The 17947-nt window shown below is 40.3% G+C and overlaps 1 protein-coding gene across 2 annotated transcripts in view; it reads left to right on the top strand.

Moving 5' to 3' along the window:
- The window catches only part of SPPL2A (signal peptide peptidase like 2A), an 86213-nt gene that overhangs the window by 40708 nt on the left and 27558 nt on the right, over positions 1-17947 (top strand). For both annotated transcript variants that reach the window (XM_060174659.1, XM_060174660.1), the window contains exons 6-10: positions 1695-1846; positions 12184-12280; positions 12688-12789; positions 14835-14916; positions 16196-16270. In XM_060174659.1, coding sequence (XP_060030642.1) covers positions 1695-1846; positions 12184-12280; positions 12688-12789; positions 14835-14916; positions 16196-16270 — 508 coding nt within the window. The remainder of the gene's footprint in view (positions 1-1694; positions 1847-12183; positions 12281-12687; positions 12790-14834; positions 14917-16195; positions 16271-17947) is intronic.

Below are 17947 nucleotides of genomic sequence, written 5' to 3'. Positions count from 1 at the left end.
AACCATTTGTGACAGCATGAATGGACTTTGATAGCATTATGTTAAGGAAATGAGTCAGATAAAAATACTGGTGGTTGCCAGAGACGGGGGTGGGGTAGGCATAGTGAGTTGGGTAGATATAATTGAATGTATACTACCAGAGAAGTCATGGGGGTTAATGGACAGCTTGGTGACTACAGTTAACAATACTCTGTAGTATTGAATATTGAAAAGTACTAAGAGACTAGACCTTAAAAGTTCTCATCACAAGAAAACCAATTTTAGGGGGCCAGGCAGTGATGCACCTGGTTAAGCACACACATTAAAGTATGCAAGGTTGCAGCTTCAAACCTCTGGTCCCCACCTGCAGGGGGAAAACTTCACAAATGGTGGAGCAGAGCTGCAGGTGTCTCTCTGCTTCTGTCTCCTCCTCCCCTCTCAATTCCTGTCTGTCTCTATCCAATAATAAATTAAAACATTTTAAAAATTAAAAAAAAAGAAAAGAAAACCAATTTTAGGGTGGGGTAGATAGTATAATGGTTATGCAAACAGACTGTCATGCCTGAAGCTCCAAAGTCCCAGGTTCTATCCCTCTGCACCACCATAAGCCAGAGCTCTGGTTAAAAGTCAACAAGAAGAAAGAAAGTAAGAAAGAAAAGGAAGGAAGGAAGGAAGGAAGGAAGGAAGGAAGGAAGGAAGGAAGGAAGGAAGGAAGGAAGGAAGGGGAAGGCAGGCAGGCAGGAAGGAAGAAAGGAAGGAAGGAAAGAAAGAAATAAAGAAAGGAAGGAAGGTGGGGAAAAACAGCCTAGGAAACTGGAATCACAGCTGTGCAAAGACCTAGTTGTCACAAAAAGAAAAAGAAGGGGGGAAAATCATACGGCTTAGGGAAGGAAAGGCAATATTTACCAGAACAGACCTCGTAACCTAAAGTTTGCCTGTCTTATTTTTTATGTAAAAATTTTAAAATATTTATTTTTTGGATAGAGACAGAAACTGAGAGAGGGAGGGAAAAATAGAGTAGGAGAGAGAGATACCTATAGCACTACTTCACTGCTTGTGAAGCTTTCCCCTTGCAGGTAGGGGTAGATTAAACTTTGGTCCTTATTCACTGTAGCATGTATATTCAACCAGGTGTGCCACATCCCAGCCCCAAGATGCTTTATTTCCATATAGACTTTTCAGTAATGTCTTAGTGAGATAATTTATCTTCTCTCTCTCTCTCTCTCTCTTTCTCTCTCTCTCTCTCTCTCTCTTTTATCAAGAGTACAATTCTGCTCTGGCTTATAGTGGACAGGGGGGAGATGGAACCTGGGACTTTGGAGCCTCAGGCACGAGAGTCTGTTTGTATAACCATTAGGCTATCAAACCCCCTCCCAGCTTGCCCAGTTTTCATATTCTCAAGATTAAGACACATTTAAAAAAACGTGTTAGGGCCCGGGTGGTTGTGCACCTGGTTGTGCACCATGTCACAATGTGCAAGGACCCAGGTTCGAGCCCCCAGCCCCCACCTGCAGGGAGAAAGCTTTGCAAGTAGTGAAGTAGTGCTGCAGGTGTGTCTCTGTCTCTCTCCCTTCTCTACCACCCCCTTCCCTCTTGATTTCTGGCTGTCTCTATCCAATAAATAAAGATAAATTTAAAAAGAAATTATTAACAAAAAAATTTTAATCACCGTACTTGGTATCAGTTTGCTGATGTGCCCATGAATGTTTACGCAGGGAGACTATGAAGACGGTGACAAGCACTGAAGATAGAGAAATAAGGAGAAAGAAGGAAGAATACTTAACTTTCAACCCTCTGACAGTTGTGATGTTTGTGGTCATCTGTTGTGTTATGATGGTCTTACTTTACTTCTTCTACAAATGGTTGGGTAAGTTGCCACATTTTATATTTGCAATTTTTAGTATACTTTGCTGTATTCATTTTTTCCACTAAGGAAGTTTACTTAGAAAGATAAGATCAATAAATGGAAACTTTTTAAATTGTCAAAAATGTCATGTATCTATTACCCTGGGGTAAAAAAAAATATTCAGGTTAAACATATGTCTTAAGATAGGAACTATTTTTTTTGTGTGTGTGTGGTGTATTGCACCAAAGTAAAAGACTCTGGGCCAAAGAAAGAAAAAAAAAAAAAAAAGATTCTGGGGTGGAAGAGGGGAGGGGAGGGGAGGGGAGGGGAGGGGGGGGTCCTGTAACAGGAAGGCAGAGGACCTAGTGGGAGTTGTATTGTTATGTGAAAACTGGGAAACGTTCTGCATGTACAAACTATTATATTTACTGTCGACTGTAAAAAAAAAATAATTAATCCCCCAATAAAAAATTTCTTAAAAAAAGATAATGTTTTTTCATGAAGGAAATGCTAATTGCTATGTTCTCAAAGTCTCCCTATCTCCAGATAAAGCATGAGAGCCCTGTATAATTGTTTTTTTTTAATAATTTATTTCTTTATTGGGGAATTAATGCTTTACATTCAACAGTAAATACAATAGTTTGGGGCAGCCAGAAATGTGATTATCTGTAGTGACATACGCACACCACCTTGAAGCATTTCTTAGATCAATCGGCCACACTACCACTTGAAGCATTTCTTGACCTTGGAGATCAAAGGGAAAAGAGTTGTAAGACACAAAAAACAACAAAAGCAGGTGAATACTTTTTTTATTTTTCAATCCAAAGGGTGTATTTGAAAAGTACGAATAGGGAGTCAGGCGGTAGCGCAGCAGGTTGGGCACACGTGGCGCAAAGCGCAAGGACCAGCGTAATCCCGGGTTAGAGCCCCCACCTGTAGGGGAGTCGCTTCACAAGTGGTGAAGCAGGTCTGCAGGTGTCTCTCTTTCTCTCCCCCTCTCTGTCTTTCCCTCCTCTCTCCATTTCTCTCTGTCCTATCCAATAACAACAAGGGCAACAACAACAAAAAAATACAATAGTTTGTACATGCATAATAACAATCCCCAGATTCCCATTTAACAATACAACCCCCACTATGTCATTCATCATCTTTCATGGACCTGTATTCTCCCCACCTACCCACCCACCCACCCCAGAGTCTTTTACTTTGGTGTAATACTCCAATTTCATTTCAGATTCGACTTGTGTTTTCTTTTCTAATCTTGTTTTTCAACTTCGGCCTGAGAGTGAGATCATCCCATATTCATCCTTCAGTTTCTGACTTATTTCACTCAACATGATTTTTTCAAGGTCCATCCAAGATCGGCTGAAAACGGTGAAGTCACCATTTTTTACAGCTGAGTAGTATTCCATTGTGTATATATATACCACAACTTGCTCAGCCACTCATCTGTTGTTGGACACCTGGGTTGCTTCCAGGTTTTGGCTATTACAAATTGTGCTGCCAAGAACATATGTGTACACAGATCTTTTTGGATGGATGTGTTGGGTTCCGTAGGATATATCCCAAGGAGGGGAATTGCAGGATCATAGGGTAGGTCCATTTCTAGCCTTCTGAGAGTTCTCCAGACTGTTCTCCACAGAGGTTGGACCAATTGACATTCCCACCAGCAGTGCAGGAGGGTTCCTTTGACCCCACACCCTCTCCAGCACTTGCTGCTGTTACCTTTTCTGATGTATAACATTCTCACAGGAGTGAAGTGATATCTCATTGTTGTCTTGATTGGCATTTCTCTGACAGAGATTTGGAGCATTTTTTCATGTGTTTCTCAGTCTTTTGGATCTCTTCTGTGGTGAATATTCTGTCCAAGTCCTCCCCCCATTTTTGGATGGGGTTATTTGTTGTCTTGTTGTTGAGTCTGGCAAGCTCTTTATATATGTTGGTTATTAAACTCTTATCTGATGTATGGCATGTAAAGATCTTCTCCCATTCTGTGAGGGGTCTCTTGGTTTGGGTAGTGGTTTCTTTTGCTGTGAAGAAGCTTTTTAATTTGATGTAGTCCCATAGGTTTATGCTTGCCTTAGTCTTCTTTGTAATTGGATTCGTTTCATTGAAAATGTCTTTAAAATTTATGCGGAAAAAAGTTCTGCCAATATTTTCCTCTAAGTATCTGATAGTTTGTGGTCTAACATCCAAGTCCTTGATCCACTTGGAATTTACTTTTGGATTTGGTGAAATACAATGACTCAGTTTCATTCTTCTGCATGTTTCAACCCATTGTTTCCAACACCATTTGTTGAAGAGACTCTGCTTTCCCCATGTAATAGTCTGGGCCCCTTTGTCAAAGATTAGATGTCCATACGTGTGGGGCCTCATTTCTGGGCTCTCAATTCTATTCCACTGGTCAGTGTGTCTGTTCATGTTCCAGTACCAAGCAGTTTTGATGACAATGGCCCTATAATATAGTTTGAGATCTGGCAGTGTGATGCCTCCGGTTCTGTTCTTTTTTCTCAAGATTGTTTTGGCAATTCTAGGTCTTTTCTGGTTCCAGATAAACATTTGTAGCATTTGTTCTATTCTCCTAAAAAATGTGCTTGGGATCTTGATGGGGATAGCATTAAATTTGTAGATGGCTCTGGGTAATATATTCATTTTGATGATGTTAATTCTTCCAACCCATTAACATGGAATATCTTTCCACTTCTTTGTGTCTTTTTCAATTTCTTTGAGTAGTGACTCATAATTTTCAGTATACAAGTCTTTCACTTCTTTGGTTAGGTTTACTCCTAGATATTTTATTGTTTTTGTTGCTATAGAAAAAGGAACTGATTTCTGGATTTCAATTTCTTCTAATTTAGTGTTTGCATAGAGAAATGCCACTGACTTTTGAATGTTAATTTTATAGCCTGACACATTACTGTATTGCCTGATGATTTCCAAAAGCTTCTTGCTGGATTCCTTAGGTTTTTCCATGTATACTATCATGTCATCTGCAAATAAGGAGAGTTTGACTTCTTCTCTTCCAATCTGTATTCCTTTAATTCCTTGCTCCTGCCTGATTGCTATGGCAAGAACTTCCAACACTATGTTGAATAGTAATGGTGATAGTGGGCAGCCCTGTCTAGTACCTGATCAGAGGGGAAGTGCTTCCAGTTTTTCACCACTGAGTATGATGTTGGCTGTAGGTTTGCTATATATAGACTCCACTATCTTCAGGAATTTTCCATCTATTTCCATTTTTTGTTGTGTTTTGATCATAAAGGGATGTTGTATTTTGTCAAAGGCTTTCTCTGCATCTATTGATATGACCATGTGGTTTTTGGTCTTGCTTTTGTTGATGTGGTGGATCACATTGATTGATTTACCAACCAACCTTGCAGGCCTGGGATAAACCCCACTTGGTCATGATGAACAATCTTTTTGATATACTGCTGTATCCGATTGGCTAGAATTTTGTTCAATATTTCACATCTATGTTCATCAGAGATATTGGTCTGTAGTTTTCTTTTTTGGTTGTGTCCCTGTCTGCTTTTGGTATCAGAGTGATGTTGGCTTCATAGAAGCTGGCAGGGAGTATTCCAGTGTCTTCAATCTTCTGGAAGACTTTTAAAAGTAGAGATATTAGTTCTTCTTTGAAAGTTTTGTAGAATTCATTTGTAAAACCATCTGGTCCAGGACTTTTATTTTTGGGAAGATTTTTGATAACTGTTTCAATTTCATTAGCTGTTATGGGCCTGTTCATGTTATCCACTTCCTCTTTACTTAGTTTTGGAAGTTGGTAGGTATCTAGGAAATCGCCCATTTCTTCCAGGTTCTCTAGCTTGGTGGCATATAGTTGTTCATAGAAGCCTCGCATGATATGTTGAATTTCTGCAGTGTCTGTTGTGATATCTCCTCTTTCATTTACTATCCGATTTATTTGGATCTTCTCCCTTTTTTGTTTTGTGAGTCTGGCTAAAGGTTTGTCGATTTTGTTTACTCTTTCGAAGAACCAACATTTACTTTCATTGATCTTTTGTATGGTTTTCCTATTCTCAATGTTATTTATTTCTGCCCTAACTTTAGTGATTTCTGTCCTTCTGGTTGCTTTAGGATTCCTTTGTTGTGCTTCTTCTAGGTCTTTAAGATGTGCAATCAGGCTGTTTATATGTGCCTTTTCTTGTTTCCTAATGTGTGCTTGTATAGCTATGAACTTCCCTCTTAGGACTGCTTTAGCTGTGTCCCAAATATTTTGATAGCTTGTGTCTTCATTTTCATTGAACTCTCGAAACATTTTGATTTCTTCCTTGATTTCCTCTTTGACCCAGAAGTTGTTAAGAAGTGTACTGTTGAGCTTCCACATTTTGGGACTGTTACTAATCTTTTGTTGATTATTAAGTGTTAGTTTAATTCCACTGTGGTCTGAGAAGATGCTTGGTATGATTTCAGTGCTGTTGAATTGGCTGATGCTGTCTTTGTGGCCTAACATATGGTCTATCCTTGAGAATGATCCATGTGGATTTGAGTAAAATGTGTATTCCAGTTTCTTGGGATGAATGACTGAAAATGTCCAATAGTTCTAGTTTATCTATCTCTTCATTTAGCTCCCTTATGTCTTTACTGATTTTCTTCCTGGGTGATCTGTCAAGTTGAGATAGTGGGGTGTTGAAGTCCCCTACCATGATTGTGTTACTGTTAATATATTGCTGTAGCTCTTTCAGTAGAAGTTTGATGTATTTAGATGGCTTCTCATTGGGTGCATAGATATTCATAATTGTTAAGTCCTCTTGATTGACTGATCCTCTGAGCATTAAGTAGTGTCCATTCCTATCTTTTTTAATCTTATCTATTTTAAAGTCTATCATGTCAGATATGAGAATAGCTGTTCCTGCCCTTTTTTGTGGGCCATTGGCTTGTATGATAGTTTTCCATCCTTTCAGTTTAAGTCTGTGTTTGTCTTGTTGACTTAGGTGAGTTTCCTGTAGACAACATATTGTTGGGTTGTGTTTTCTGATCCATCTTCCTACTCTGTGTCTTTTAATAGGTGAATTCAGGCCATTGACATTTATTGATATCAAAGATTGAAGATATTTTAACGCCATTCTTGTAGAGTTTTAGAGTGTTTTGATATATGTCCTATTTGTGGTGGTCTGGTTGTTTATAGGAGACCTTTTGTTGGGTAGTTGCCATCTCCCCCTGGCTTCTTCTTATCCATATGGCTATATAGGGATTTACTGATCCAAAGGTTTGGTCTATTTACATAAATCACTTTTACATAAAGCACTCCAGGGCATTGGTGGTTCAGTTATAGGATTCTCGCCTGTTCCGCCCCCTCCTTGTCACACTCTGATTTTCACCAGTCACTTTTCTCTCCACCCTCTCTATATCACATCCTGTTTCCACCCTACTTGGAGAGTATAAAAACAGCTGCTCTTCTGATTAAAGACACTCGGAAATTGCTTTCCGGCTCCGAGAGTTCCAGAGTGTATCTCCTGCGGAAGTTGGTGCAGCACGCGTTCCTGATCCCTCTCCCACACAGCAGCCTAGATCAGCTCCAGTTGAGTTCTCTCCAACCCAGAGAGCACTAGCTCGGGAAGAAGTACCCTCAGGCTATCCCGGCAACCTTTCAGAACTTCTTTCAGGGCAGGCTTGGTGATGGTTGATTCCTTCAACTGTTGCTTGTCTGAGAAGGTTTTGATGCTTCCATCTAGTCTGAATGACAGTCTAGCAGGATATAGTATTCTTGGCTGAAAGCCTTTCTCATTGAGCACTCAATAGATATCTTGCCATTCTCTTCTGGCCTGTAGTGTTTGTATGGAGAAGTCTGCTGCTAATCTTATGGGTTTTCCTTTGTAGGTGACTCTTTGTTTTTCTCTTGCAGCCTTGAGGATCCTTTCTTTATCCTTATTCCTTTCCATTCTAAGTATGACATGTCTTGGTGTCTTTAGGTCTGGGTTAATTCTGTTTGGGACCCTCTGGGCTTCTTGAATCTTTATGTCTTTGATGTTGTCTAGACTAGAGAAATTTCCAGCTATTATGGCCTGGAGAATGCTTTCTTCCTCTCCTTCTCTTTCTTCCTCTGGTAAGCCAATATTGCGTATATTGTTTCTTTTGAAGTCATCCCATAGGACTCTGTTGTTGTTTTCAGCATCTCTTAACCTCTTTTTGAGATCTCTTACTTCTTTTTTAGTTGTCTGTAATTCATCCTCAATCTTGCTAATTCTGTTTTCAGCCTCATAGATTCTATTCTCTCTGCCCTCTACTGCTTTCTGGAGTTCATCTATTTTGTTGCCCTGCTCTGATACTGTTTTAGCTTGTTCAGCTAGTTGCCTTCTTAGCTCAGTGATTTCAGCTTTCAGCTCTCTAATAACCATGAGATAATTAGAATTTTCTTCCATATTCTCATTTATTGTTCCTGCATTTCTGATTACAATTTTTTCAAATTCTTTACTCACTCCTGTGATTATTTCCTTAGCTAATGTTTGGATGTTGAACTCGTTGTTTTGTGCTTCACCCTCTGGAGGACTTTTAGCTGGACTCTTGTCCTGGTTCGAGTCTCCAATATTTTTTCTTGTTGTTTTAACCATTTTATATATTATGTTATGTTATGAGTTCCCTTTATCAGTACTTTTCAAATTATTGATCACTATTGCCTGGATTGACTTGTGTATAAGTAATTTAATTAAAGGGTTTACCCTGGTGGAAGTTAACAGTTTTTTCCAATCCCTGAGTTGGAGCTCAGTGGTGTAAAAGCCTCTTTTTTTTTCTTCCCTGTAGGCTATGGGAGCCTGAGGGCTTTTAAACTGTCAATAGGCTTCTTAGCTTAATCACTGACTCCTGACCAAGGGATAAAGCAGGGTGTGGCAGAGATAATCCAGTGGTTATGCAAAGAGACTTTCACAGCCCCTCAGCTATGCCATGGAGGTATAGGTCTTCTCCTGAGTTTCCTGGTTAGATCTCTGTCCCCTGGTGTCCCTCCCTGTTGCTGCTCCAGATTCTGAGGGTAGTAGCAATGGAGACTCAGAGTGGCACTTGGTGAGTCTCTGGGGAGTCCTTTCCTCCCGTCAGCTGTCCCCTTGTTGTGGAGCAGACTGGAGGTGGTGTCTCCACTGACAAACTGTCGAACTGTTAGCAGTCACTTAATCTCTCCTTAGGCCCCTCTCTCCTCTCTGTCACCAGCCACGCGTGTTTGTACTCACGGGTGATTTATTGGGTTCCTGTGGTCATTCTAGTCCTGTCTTGTTTCGGTCCGGGTGGTCTCCTTTGGTATTCCTAGTTGATCCGGGAGAGGAGAGGAGAGGAGAGAAAGCGATCTGCTGCTCGTAGCTCCGCCTCCGGACACTGCTTTCTTTTTCTTTTAGTCTCTGTATAATTGTTTTATTATCTTTATTTATTGGATAGAGACAGCCAGAAATTGAGAGGGAAAGGGGAGAAAGAGAGGGAGACAGAGAGACACCTGCAGCTCTGCTATTTCTCCGCTCATGAAGCTTTCTCCCTGCAGGTGGGAACTGGGGTCTCAAACCTGCGTCCTTGCACATTGTAACGTGCACTCATCCAGGTGTGCCATTAACCTGGCCCCCTGGAAACTTCTTAGTGGCTGGATTTAGATGTATGAAATATTACTCACTATTACAAGTCACTGCTACTTACTCACAAAATATAGTTTGTCAGCTTGTGAAACAGGATGCTACATTGCTTGAATCGTATTTTGTTACATCTAAAGACATACAAATACTTGCCTGTGGTCTGGTGGTTGAGCACACGTTACAATGCACAAGGACCCAGGTTCAAGCTCCCGGTCCCTACCTGCAGGGGGAAGGCTTCACAAGTGATGAAGCAAGTCTGTACATGTCTCTTTCCCTATCACCCCTCCCCTCTCAATTTCTGGCTGTCTCTATCCAATAAATAGAGATAATAAAAATTACAAAAAAAAATAAAAAGACTAAGAAGGTAAGAGTAGGAACTGTAGTGTCCTGTCCAGTCCCCAGTCTTCTCAGTGGTCTGCTAGGATGGAAATTTGCTCCTGTGTACACCACAGAGGAGCGAGACGAGGGAAAATGGGAGTGTGCCTAATACGAACTAGTAGAGTCCTGTGTAAAAAAACTATTGAAGGGGGTCCTGGCAGTAGCACAGTGGATTAAGCGCACATAATGCAAAGCACAAGGACAGGTGTAAGGATCCCAGTTTGAGCCCCGGCTCCCCACCTGCAGGGGGGTCGCTTCACAAGCGGTAAAGCAAGTCTGCAGGTGTTTTTCTCTCCCCCTCTCTGTTTTCCCCTCCTCTCTCAGTTTCTGTCTGTCCTGTCCAGCAACAATGACAATAGTAACAACAATAATTAAAACAACAACAATAAACAACAAGGGCAACAAAAAAAGGGGGGGCATAACCTACAGGAGCAGTAGATTCGTAGTGCAGGCACCGAGCCCCAGCAACAACCCTGGAGGCAAAAAAAAAAAAAAAAAAAACACCAAAGGCAGCCCATGAGGTAAGCAAAGCACACACCTCCCACCTGTGAGATCCTGGGTTCAATCCCTAGTATCACATGTGGACACCAAAGATAAAAATGAGCACTTGATGGAGGATGGTGTGGTGCTTTAGTTTTCCTCTAAAAATACAGAATGAAAATTGGACCAAGGAGGAGGCCTAAGTGGTATCACACATGCCTGAGACTCTGGGTTCAAACCCTAACACCATATTTGAAGCAAAGTGAAAACACTAAGACTAAGTGCTTATTTGAAGAACACTAGCATAAGTCTCTGCACTAGAAAACTAGGGCCCTACAGTTCTTTATTGTTCTTGCCCTGGGGCAAATATTGAAAAACTAGATCTATGGCATATTTTTTCAGTTAGAAGGAAATTTTTCTTTGTATCACATTCATTTTGACTTGCTGCTGATAGTACACTAGGATAAGTCTTTATTGGGTTATCGGAAAAATCATGGTGTTTTTCTTTCTTTTATTAGTGACTTAATAGTGATTGACAAGATTGTGGGATAAGAGGGGTACAATTCCATACTAGAAGGTTCCTTATTCTTTATCCCTCTGGGAGTATGAACCAAAGATCTTTATCCCTCTGGGAGTATGAACCAAAGATCTTTATAAACCAAAGATCTTTATCCCTCTGGGAGTATGAACCAAAGATCTTTATCCCTCTGGGAGTATGAACCAAAGCTCTTTATAAACCAAAGATCTTTATCCCTCTGGGAGTATGAACCAAGATCTTTATGGGGTACAGAAGGTGGGAGTTCTGGCTTCTATAATTGCTTCTCCACTGAACATGGGTGTTGGCAGGTCAATCCATCCCCACCCACCACCACTTGTTTCTGTCTTTCCCTAGTTGGGTAGGGCTCTGGGGAATTGAGGTTCCAGGACACATTGGTGAGGTGGTCTGCCCAAGGAAGTCATGTAGTCAGTCTATCTGTCTGTCTTTTTCTTTCTTCCTTCCTTCCTTCCTTCCTTCCTTCCTTCCTTCCTTCCTTCCTTTCTTTCTTTCTTTCTTACCAGAGCACTGCTCAGCTCTGGCTTATGGTGGTGCAGAGGATTGAACCTGGGACCTTGGAGCCTCATGAGAGTCTCTGCATAACCATTATGCTATCTACCCTTGCCCTGACTTAGTTTTTCTGTGCACAATATGTCATGACTTTTCCAACAACCCAATGTATTATACTACCATTGAACAGCCAATTTTTCTAATTTAATCACTTCAGTTATTTGTCAGACCCTTAGTTGGTATGTTAGTGGTCTTTGATTGAAAAGAAATTCTCTTGCTGTAAAGCATGTTTAATTTTTGGTGAGAAAAGCCCTTAAGCAGGATTTACCTGCACAAGGTGCTGGCTTATGATGGTGTCTAATATTGAACCTGGGACTTTGGAGCCCCAGGCATGAAAGTCTCTTTGCATAACCATTATGCTAACTCTCCTACCTTCTTCTTAAAATTTTATATTGAACTCAAAATGTAAAATACTCTCATCTTAGAAACCACCTAGGTTATAGTATGCTCACTGCACTGAAAGGATAGTAGAGGCTAGGTGTTGTAGCTCAGTAGTAGAATACATGGTTCACATATATAAGACCCTGGGTTCAATTCCTGCCACCAAGAAAAAAAAAGAGATATAAGAAGGAAGAAAAGGAGTTGAGGTAGATGGCATACTGATTATGCAAAGAAACTCTCATGCCCAAGACTCCAAAGCCTCAGGTTCAAACCCCTGCTGCACCATAAACCAGAGCTGAGCAGTGCTCTGATTTTAAAAAAAAAAAAAAAAAGGAAGAAAAGAAATGAAGTATGTTCCAATGAGAAAGCTAAGGAATTTACATTGTGTGTATGAATATTATGTTTATTTCTGACCTCATATAATTCAGTGTCTTGCTTTTTTTGTCTAGTTTATGTGATGATAGCAATTTTCTGCATTGCATCGATAATGAGTCTATACAACTGTCTTGCTGCACTAATCCGCAAGATTCCATGTGGACAGTGCACGTATGTATCTTGTGAGGATTCCCATGTAGTTGCTATTTAAAATTTAAAAAAATATGGGTGTTAGTTTTTTTAAAAAACAGTACAGTTCAATATAAATGTGGCTATTACATTTAAATTAACTAAAATTAAGTCATTGCTATGCTCAGATCATGTGTTTCATTAGCCATTCTATTGCCACACCTGTCTAATAACTCCTATATTGGACAGCATACGCATAAACATTTCTATCACCATAGAAAGCTCTACTGAACTGTTCAATATTTTATTACATATTTTTTATTTTACTTCAAAGCTAGACTTAAGATTGGAATTTCAGTGATATTCTTGTGGTGTCTATCATTTCTCACGTTAAGTTAATGTTGTATTTCATCTGCAGGGTAAAGTAACCTCTCCCAATTGTTTTTTAGGATTATGTGTCGTGATAGAACCATAGAAGTGAGGCTCATTTTTCTTGCTGCACTGTGTATAGCAGTATCTGTTGTGTGGGCTGTATTTCGAAATGAAGACAGGTAGGATTATTTGTATATCTGCTTTAAGATTAAGAATGAATTGTTTTGGGAGTTTGGCGGTAGCGCAGCAGGTTAAGCACACAGGGCATTGAAGTGTAAGGACCGGTTTAAGGATCCCGGTTCGAGCCCCGACTCCCCACCTGCAGGAGATTCGCTTCACAGGCCGTGAAGCAGATCTGCAGGTGTCTGTCTCTCTCTCCCCCTCTCTGTCTTCTCCTTCTCTCTCCACTTCTGTCTGTCCTATCCAACAACAATGACATCAATAACAACAACAATAATAATTACAACAATAAAACAACAAGGGCAACAAAAGGGAATAAATAAATATTTAAAAAAGAATGAATTGTTTTATATTGTAGCCAGATAAGTAATTCATTCTGATAGTTATGGAATATTTTTGCTTTTATAAGAACACCATAGTCTTCTATAAAGCTAGGTACTTAAATAAGCAGCTATATGTTTATGGATTTGAGGTTACATATAGAAATGGAAATACGGGAGTTGGGCAGTAGCACAGTGGGTTAAGTGCATGTGGCGTGAAGCGCAAGGACCAGCATAAGGATCCCAGTTCGAGCCCCCAGCTCCCCACCTGCAGGGGAGTCGCTTCTCAGGCTGTGAAGCAGGTCTGCAGGTGTCTATCTTTCTCTCCCTCTCTCTGTCTTCCCCTCCTCTCTCCATTTCTCTCTGTCCTAACAATGACAATAATAACTACAACAACAATAAAAACAATAAGGGCAACAAAAGGGAAAATAAATTTTAAAAATTAAAGAAAAAAAAAAGAAATGGAAATACACTAGGGGCTGGGTGGTGGTACACCTGGTTGAGCACACATGTTACAGTGCGTGAGAACCCAGGTTCGAGTCCCCAGTCCCCACCTGCAGCAGGAAGCCTCATGAGTGGTAAAGCAGGGCTGTAGGTGTCTCTCTGTCTTTTTCCCTCTCTATCACTCCCTTCCCTCTCAATTTCTGGCTGTCTCTATTCAATAAATAAATAAAGGTTAAAAAAAATCTAAGAAATACGCTGGGGTGACAGCTTAGTAGTGGAGCAAAGAATTTATATGCTTGAGAATTCAGTTTTGATCTTTGGTAAATCTGCCAGAGCTAACTACTAGTGCTCTGTTTTCTGTTTGTTTTTTTTTCTCACTCTCTCTCACACCTGATTAAGCACCTGCAAGGGAGGACACTTCACAAGCAGTGAAGCAGGTCTACAAGCAGGTCTCTCTTTCTCTCTTCCTCTCTGTTTCCCCTCCCCTCTCAGTTTCTCTCTGTCCTATCCAGTAAAACAGAGCAGTGGACTTGTAGTGCTGGCACCGAGCCCAGCGATAACCCTGGAGGCGGTTAAAAATAAAAATAATAGGGAGTCGAGTGGTAGTGCAACGGGTTAAGCGCACATGGCACAAAGCTCAAGGACCGGCATAAGGATCCCGGTTCAAGACCCCGGCTCCCCACCTGCAGGGGATTCGCTTCACAGCAGTGAAGCAGGTCTGCAGGTGTCTTTCTCTCCCCCTCTCTGTCTTCCCCTCCTCTCTCCATTTCTCTCTGTCCTATCTAACAATAACCACAATAATAACTACAACAACAATGAAAAACAAGGACAACAAAAGGGAAAAATAAAAATAACAATAATAATTGAATAGTCAGATCACAACAGGTGAATGGTATGTTTTCCTTTAAATTTTTATTTCTTTTTTTTATTTATTTATTTTCCCTTTTTGTTGCCCTTGTTGTCTTATTGTTGTTGTAGTTGTTATTGTTGTTATTGATGCCGTTGTTGTTAGAACAGAGAGAAATGGAGAGAGGAGGGGAAGGCAGAGAGGAGGAGAGAAAGATAGACACCTGCAGACCTGCTTCATCGCCTGTGGAGTGACTCCTCTGCAGGTGGGGAGCCAGGGTCTTGAACCAGAATCCTTACGCCAGTCCTTGTGCTTTGTGCCACATGTGCTTAACCTGCTGTGCTACCGCCTGACTCCCATAAATTTTTTCTTTTGATAAGTTAAATCTTAAAAGAATAGGATAAAAAAACGGAGTATCTTGTTTTGATTTCAGGTGGGCTTGGATTTTGCAAGATATTTTGGGAATTTCTTTCTGTCTAAATCTAATTAAAACATTGAAGTTGCCCAACTTCAAGGTAAAATATATGATTTTCCTTACTTGAGTTAATTTTTCTTTTAAAGCCAACTTTCTTAAAGTATAATCTGTATGTAATATTCCTATTCTAAATGTAGTTTATTGACGCTTTGTAAATGTATTATTGTATTATTATCATTCTAGGAAAGTTATAGAGCATTTCTTATCTCTCAGAAGATCTCCCATGCACTCTTACACTTATTCCTAATCCCAGGCACCATTGATATGCTAGCTAAAATATTTTTAATCATTTGTAAGCCAAAAGTATAAAAATCCATACCGAACACGTTTGATTCAGTAATTTTCTTTTTACAAGAATAGAATAAATAAGTGGCCGGGGGGGGGGGGAAATAATATGATGATTATGCAACAAGCCTTTCCTAATTAAGGCACCAAAGGTCCCAGGTTTAATCCTCAGCACCACCGTAAGGTGGAGCTGACCACTGCTCTGGTAAGACATTCTGAATTTGATCCCCTGCAACACATGCCAGAGTGATACTCTGATTCTCCCTCTGCCTCTCATTAAGAAATGAATCCATAAAAAAGTAAAAGAAAGAAATGAATACATAAAAAAAATTTAACAATAAAGCAGGTAAAAGTTTCAATGTAATTTGTATAATAGAAATAGTAATAACTATTACATAATTTAAAATAGTGTTTAGTGACCAGGGAAATTGCATAGCTTGTAGAACACCAAATTTGCATGCCTAAGGTTCCTGATGTTCTGGTTGGGGTGTCTCTCTCTCTCTCTCTCTCATTTCATCTTATCTCATATGAAGTAAATAAAGTCAATAGTGCATTTAAGTAAGTTTAAATGATGTTCAGTGGTCAGGGAAATAGCTCAGGACTTGCATGCCTGAGGCTCCCAATTCGGTCCTTGTCACCACATGTGCTGGAATGATGCTCCTGATTTTCTCCACTCTACTTTGTCTCTCACATAGGAAATTCTTTTGTATGGCTTAAGTGTCTTTCCATTCGTTTCCTTTCTTTTCCTTTCCTTTTCTTTCCTTTTTTCTTCTTTTTTTTTTTCACCATTACACTGCTCAGCTCTGGTTTATAGTGGTGTAGGGGATTGAATGAACCTGTGACTCTGGACCCTTAGGCATGAAAGTCTTGTCACATAATCATTATACTGTCTTCCCCACCCTAACCTCTTCTATAAGGTTGAAGTAATAAGATATGTATTTTTAAAAATAAGATTGTATTCAAATATGTATTCATATGTTCATTTGAACTTGCAAAATATGTTTGTTTGTTATATGTGTTTCTTTCTTCAACAGTCATGCGTGATACTTCTAGGCCTTCTCCTCCTCTATGATGTATTTTTTGTTTTCATAACACCATTCATCACAAAGGTATGAAATTTTTGAAAATCATGAGAAAGATGCTAAAAGATGAGAATCTGAAAGCTACTCTTAGTGTTGATTTTGCAGATGTTTACTATAGTCATTGAAGTGACCTTCTAATGGAGGCTGTTTTTAAGACTTTAAGCCATATTTCTACGTGTAAAATCTCAGGGGTCAGGCAGTAGCACAGTGGGTTAAGCTCACCTGCTGCCAAGCACAAGGACTGGCGTAAGGATCCCGGTTCGAGCCCCCAGCTCGAACCCCGAGCCACCTGCAGGGGGGTTGCTCCACAAGCAGTGAAGCAGGTCTGCAGGTGTCTATCTTTCTCTCCCCCTCTGTCTTCCCCTCCTGTCTCCATTTCTCTCTGTCCTATCCAACAACGACGACAACAACAATAGCTACAACAACAGTAAAACAACAAGGGCAACAAAAGGGGGAAAAATCTGCAGCTATGTACAATATAGACAGAGGAGTGAAAATGTATCATTGTTACTTTCATCCTTTGAGAAACAGTATCACATAAGTGTGAAATTATACCCCTTAAACCTTTCAATTTTGTAAAACATTGCTAAATGACTAATAAATTTTTAAAGAAAGGAAGGACACCACATTAGAAATCTTAGACCTAGGACAGGGGTAGATAGCATGATGGTTATGCGAACAGACTCTCATGCCTGAGACTCCAAAGTCACAGGTTCAGTCCCCCACACCACCATAAGTTAGAGCTGAGCAGTGCTCTGGTAATAAAAAAAAAAAAAAAAAGAAAGAAAGAAAGAAAGAAATCTTGGGCCTAAAGGATTCAAAACTCTGGTGGTGGGGACAGTGTGGAGTTGTAACCCTGTTATCTTGTAATTTTGTAAATCAGAAATAAATCACTAATAGTAATAAAAAAAAGAAAATGAGAACTTAAAACCAGAAAAATAGAGAGATCGAAAAAGGGGGAGAGGGGAGCTGGGCAGTAGCGCAGCGGGTTAAGCACAGGTGGCGCTAAGCGCAAGGACCGGCATGAGGATCCCGGTTCGAGCCCCCGGCTCCCCACCTGCAGGGGAGTTGCTTCACAGGCGGTGAAGCAGATCTGCAGGTGTCTGTCTTTCTCTCCTCCTCTCTGTCTTCCCCTCCTCTCTCCATTTCTCTCTGTCCTATCCAATGACGACGACATCAACTACAACAACAATAAAAAGACAACAAGGGCAACAAAAAGGAAGATAAATAAATAAAATTACAAAAAAAAAAAAATCTTTAAAAAAAAAGAAAAAGGGGGAGAAGGGTGGGGATATAGCATAATGGTTATGCAAAGAGACTTTCATGCCTGAGGCTCTTAAGTCCTAGGTTCAATCCCCTACACTGCTATGAGCCAGAGCTGAGCAGTGCTCTGGAAAAAAAAAAAGAAAGGAAGGAAGGGAGGGAGGGAGGGAGGGAGGGAGGAAGGAAGGAAGGAAGAAAGAATGGAAGAAAAAGAAAAAGGGGGAGAAAGAGAGAAAGAAATCTGAATACCTGAAGTGTTATTGCACCTGTAATTCTGGGCAAGCCACTTAACGGTTTGTGCTTCTGTTTCCTGACTGTTGGGTGAAGTAGCATATCACACATTCTCCCTCTCCACGAACACAGTTGCTTTGGTTGCAACAGACAAGACCCAGCTTGATCTGTCTACACCAAAGAGACTTGAGTGCAGAGGCCAGGGTGGGA

The sequence above is a fragment of the Erinaceus europaeus genome, chromosome 16 (genome assembly GCF_950295315.1).
Source record: "Erinaceus europaeus chromosome 16, mEriEur2.1, whole genome shotgun sequence".
NCBI lineage: Eukaryota > Metazoa > Chordata > Mammalia > Eulipotyphla > Erinaceidae > Erinaceus > Erinaceus europaeus.
Note: the sequence above shows the minus strand (reverse complement) of the source record. Positions and strands in the feature narration are given on the sequence as shown.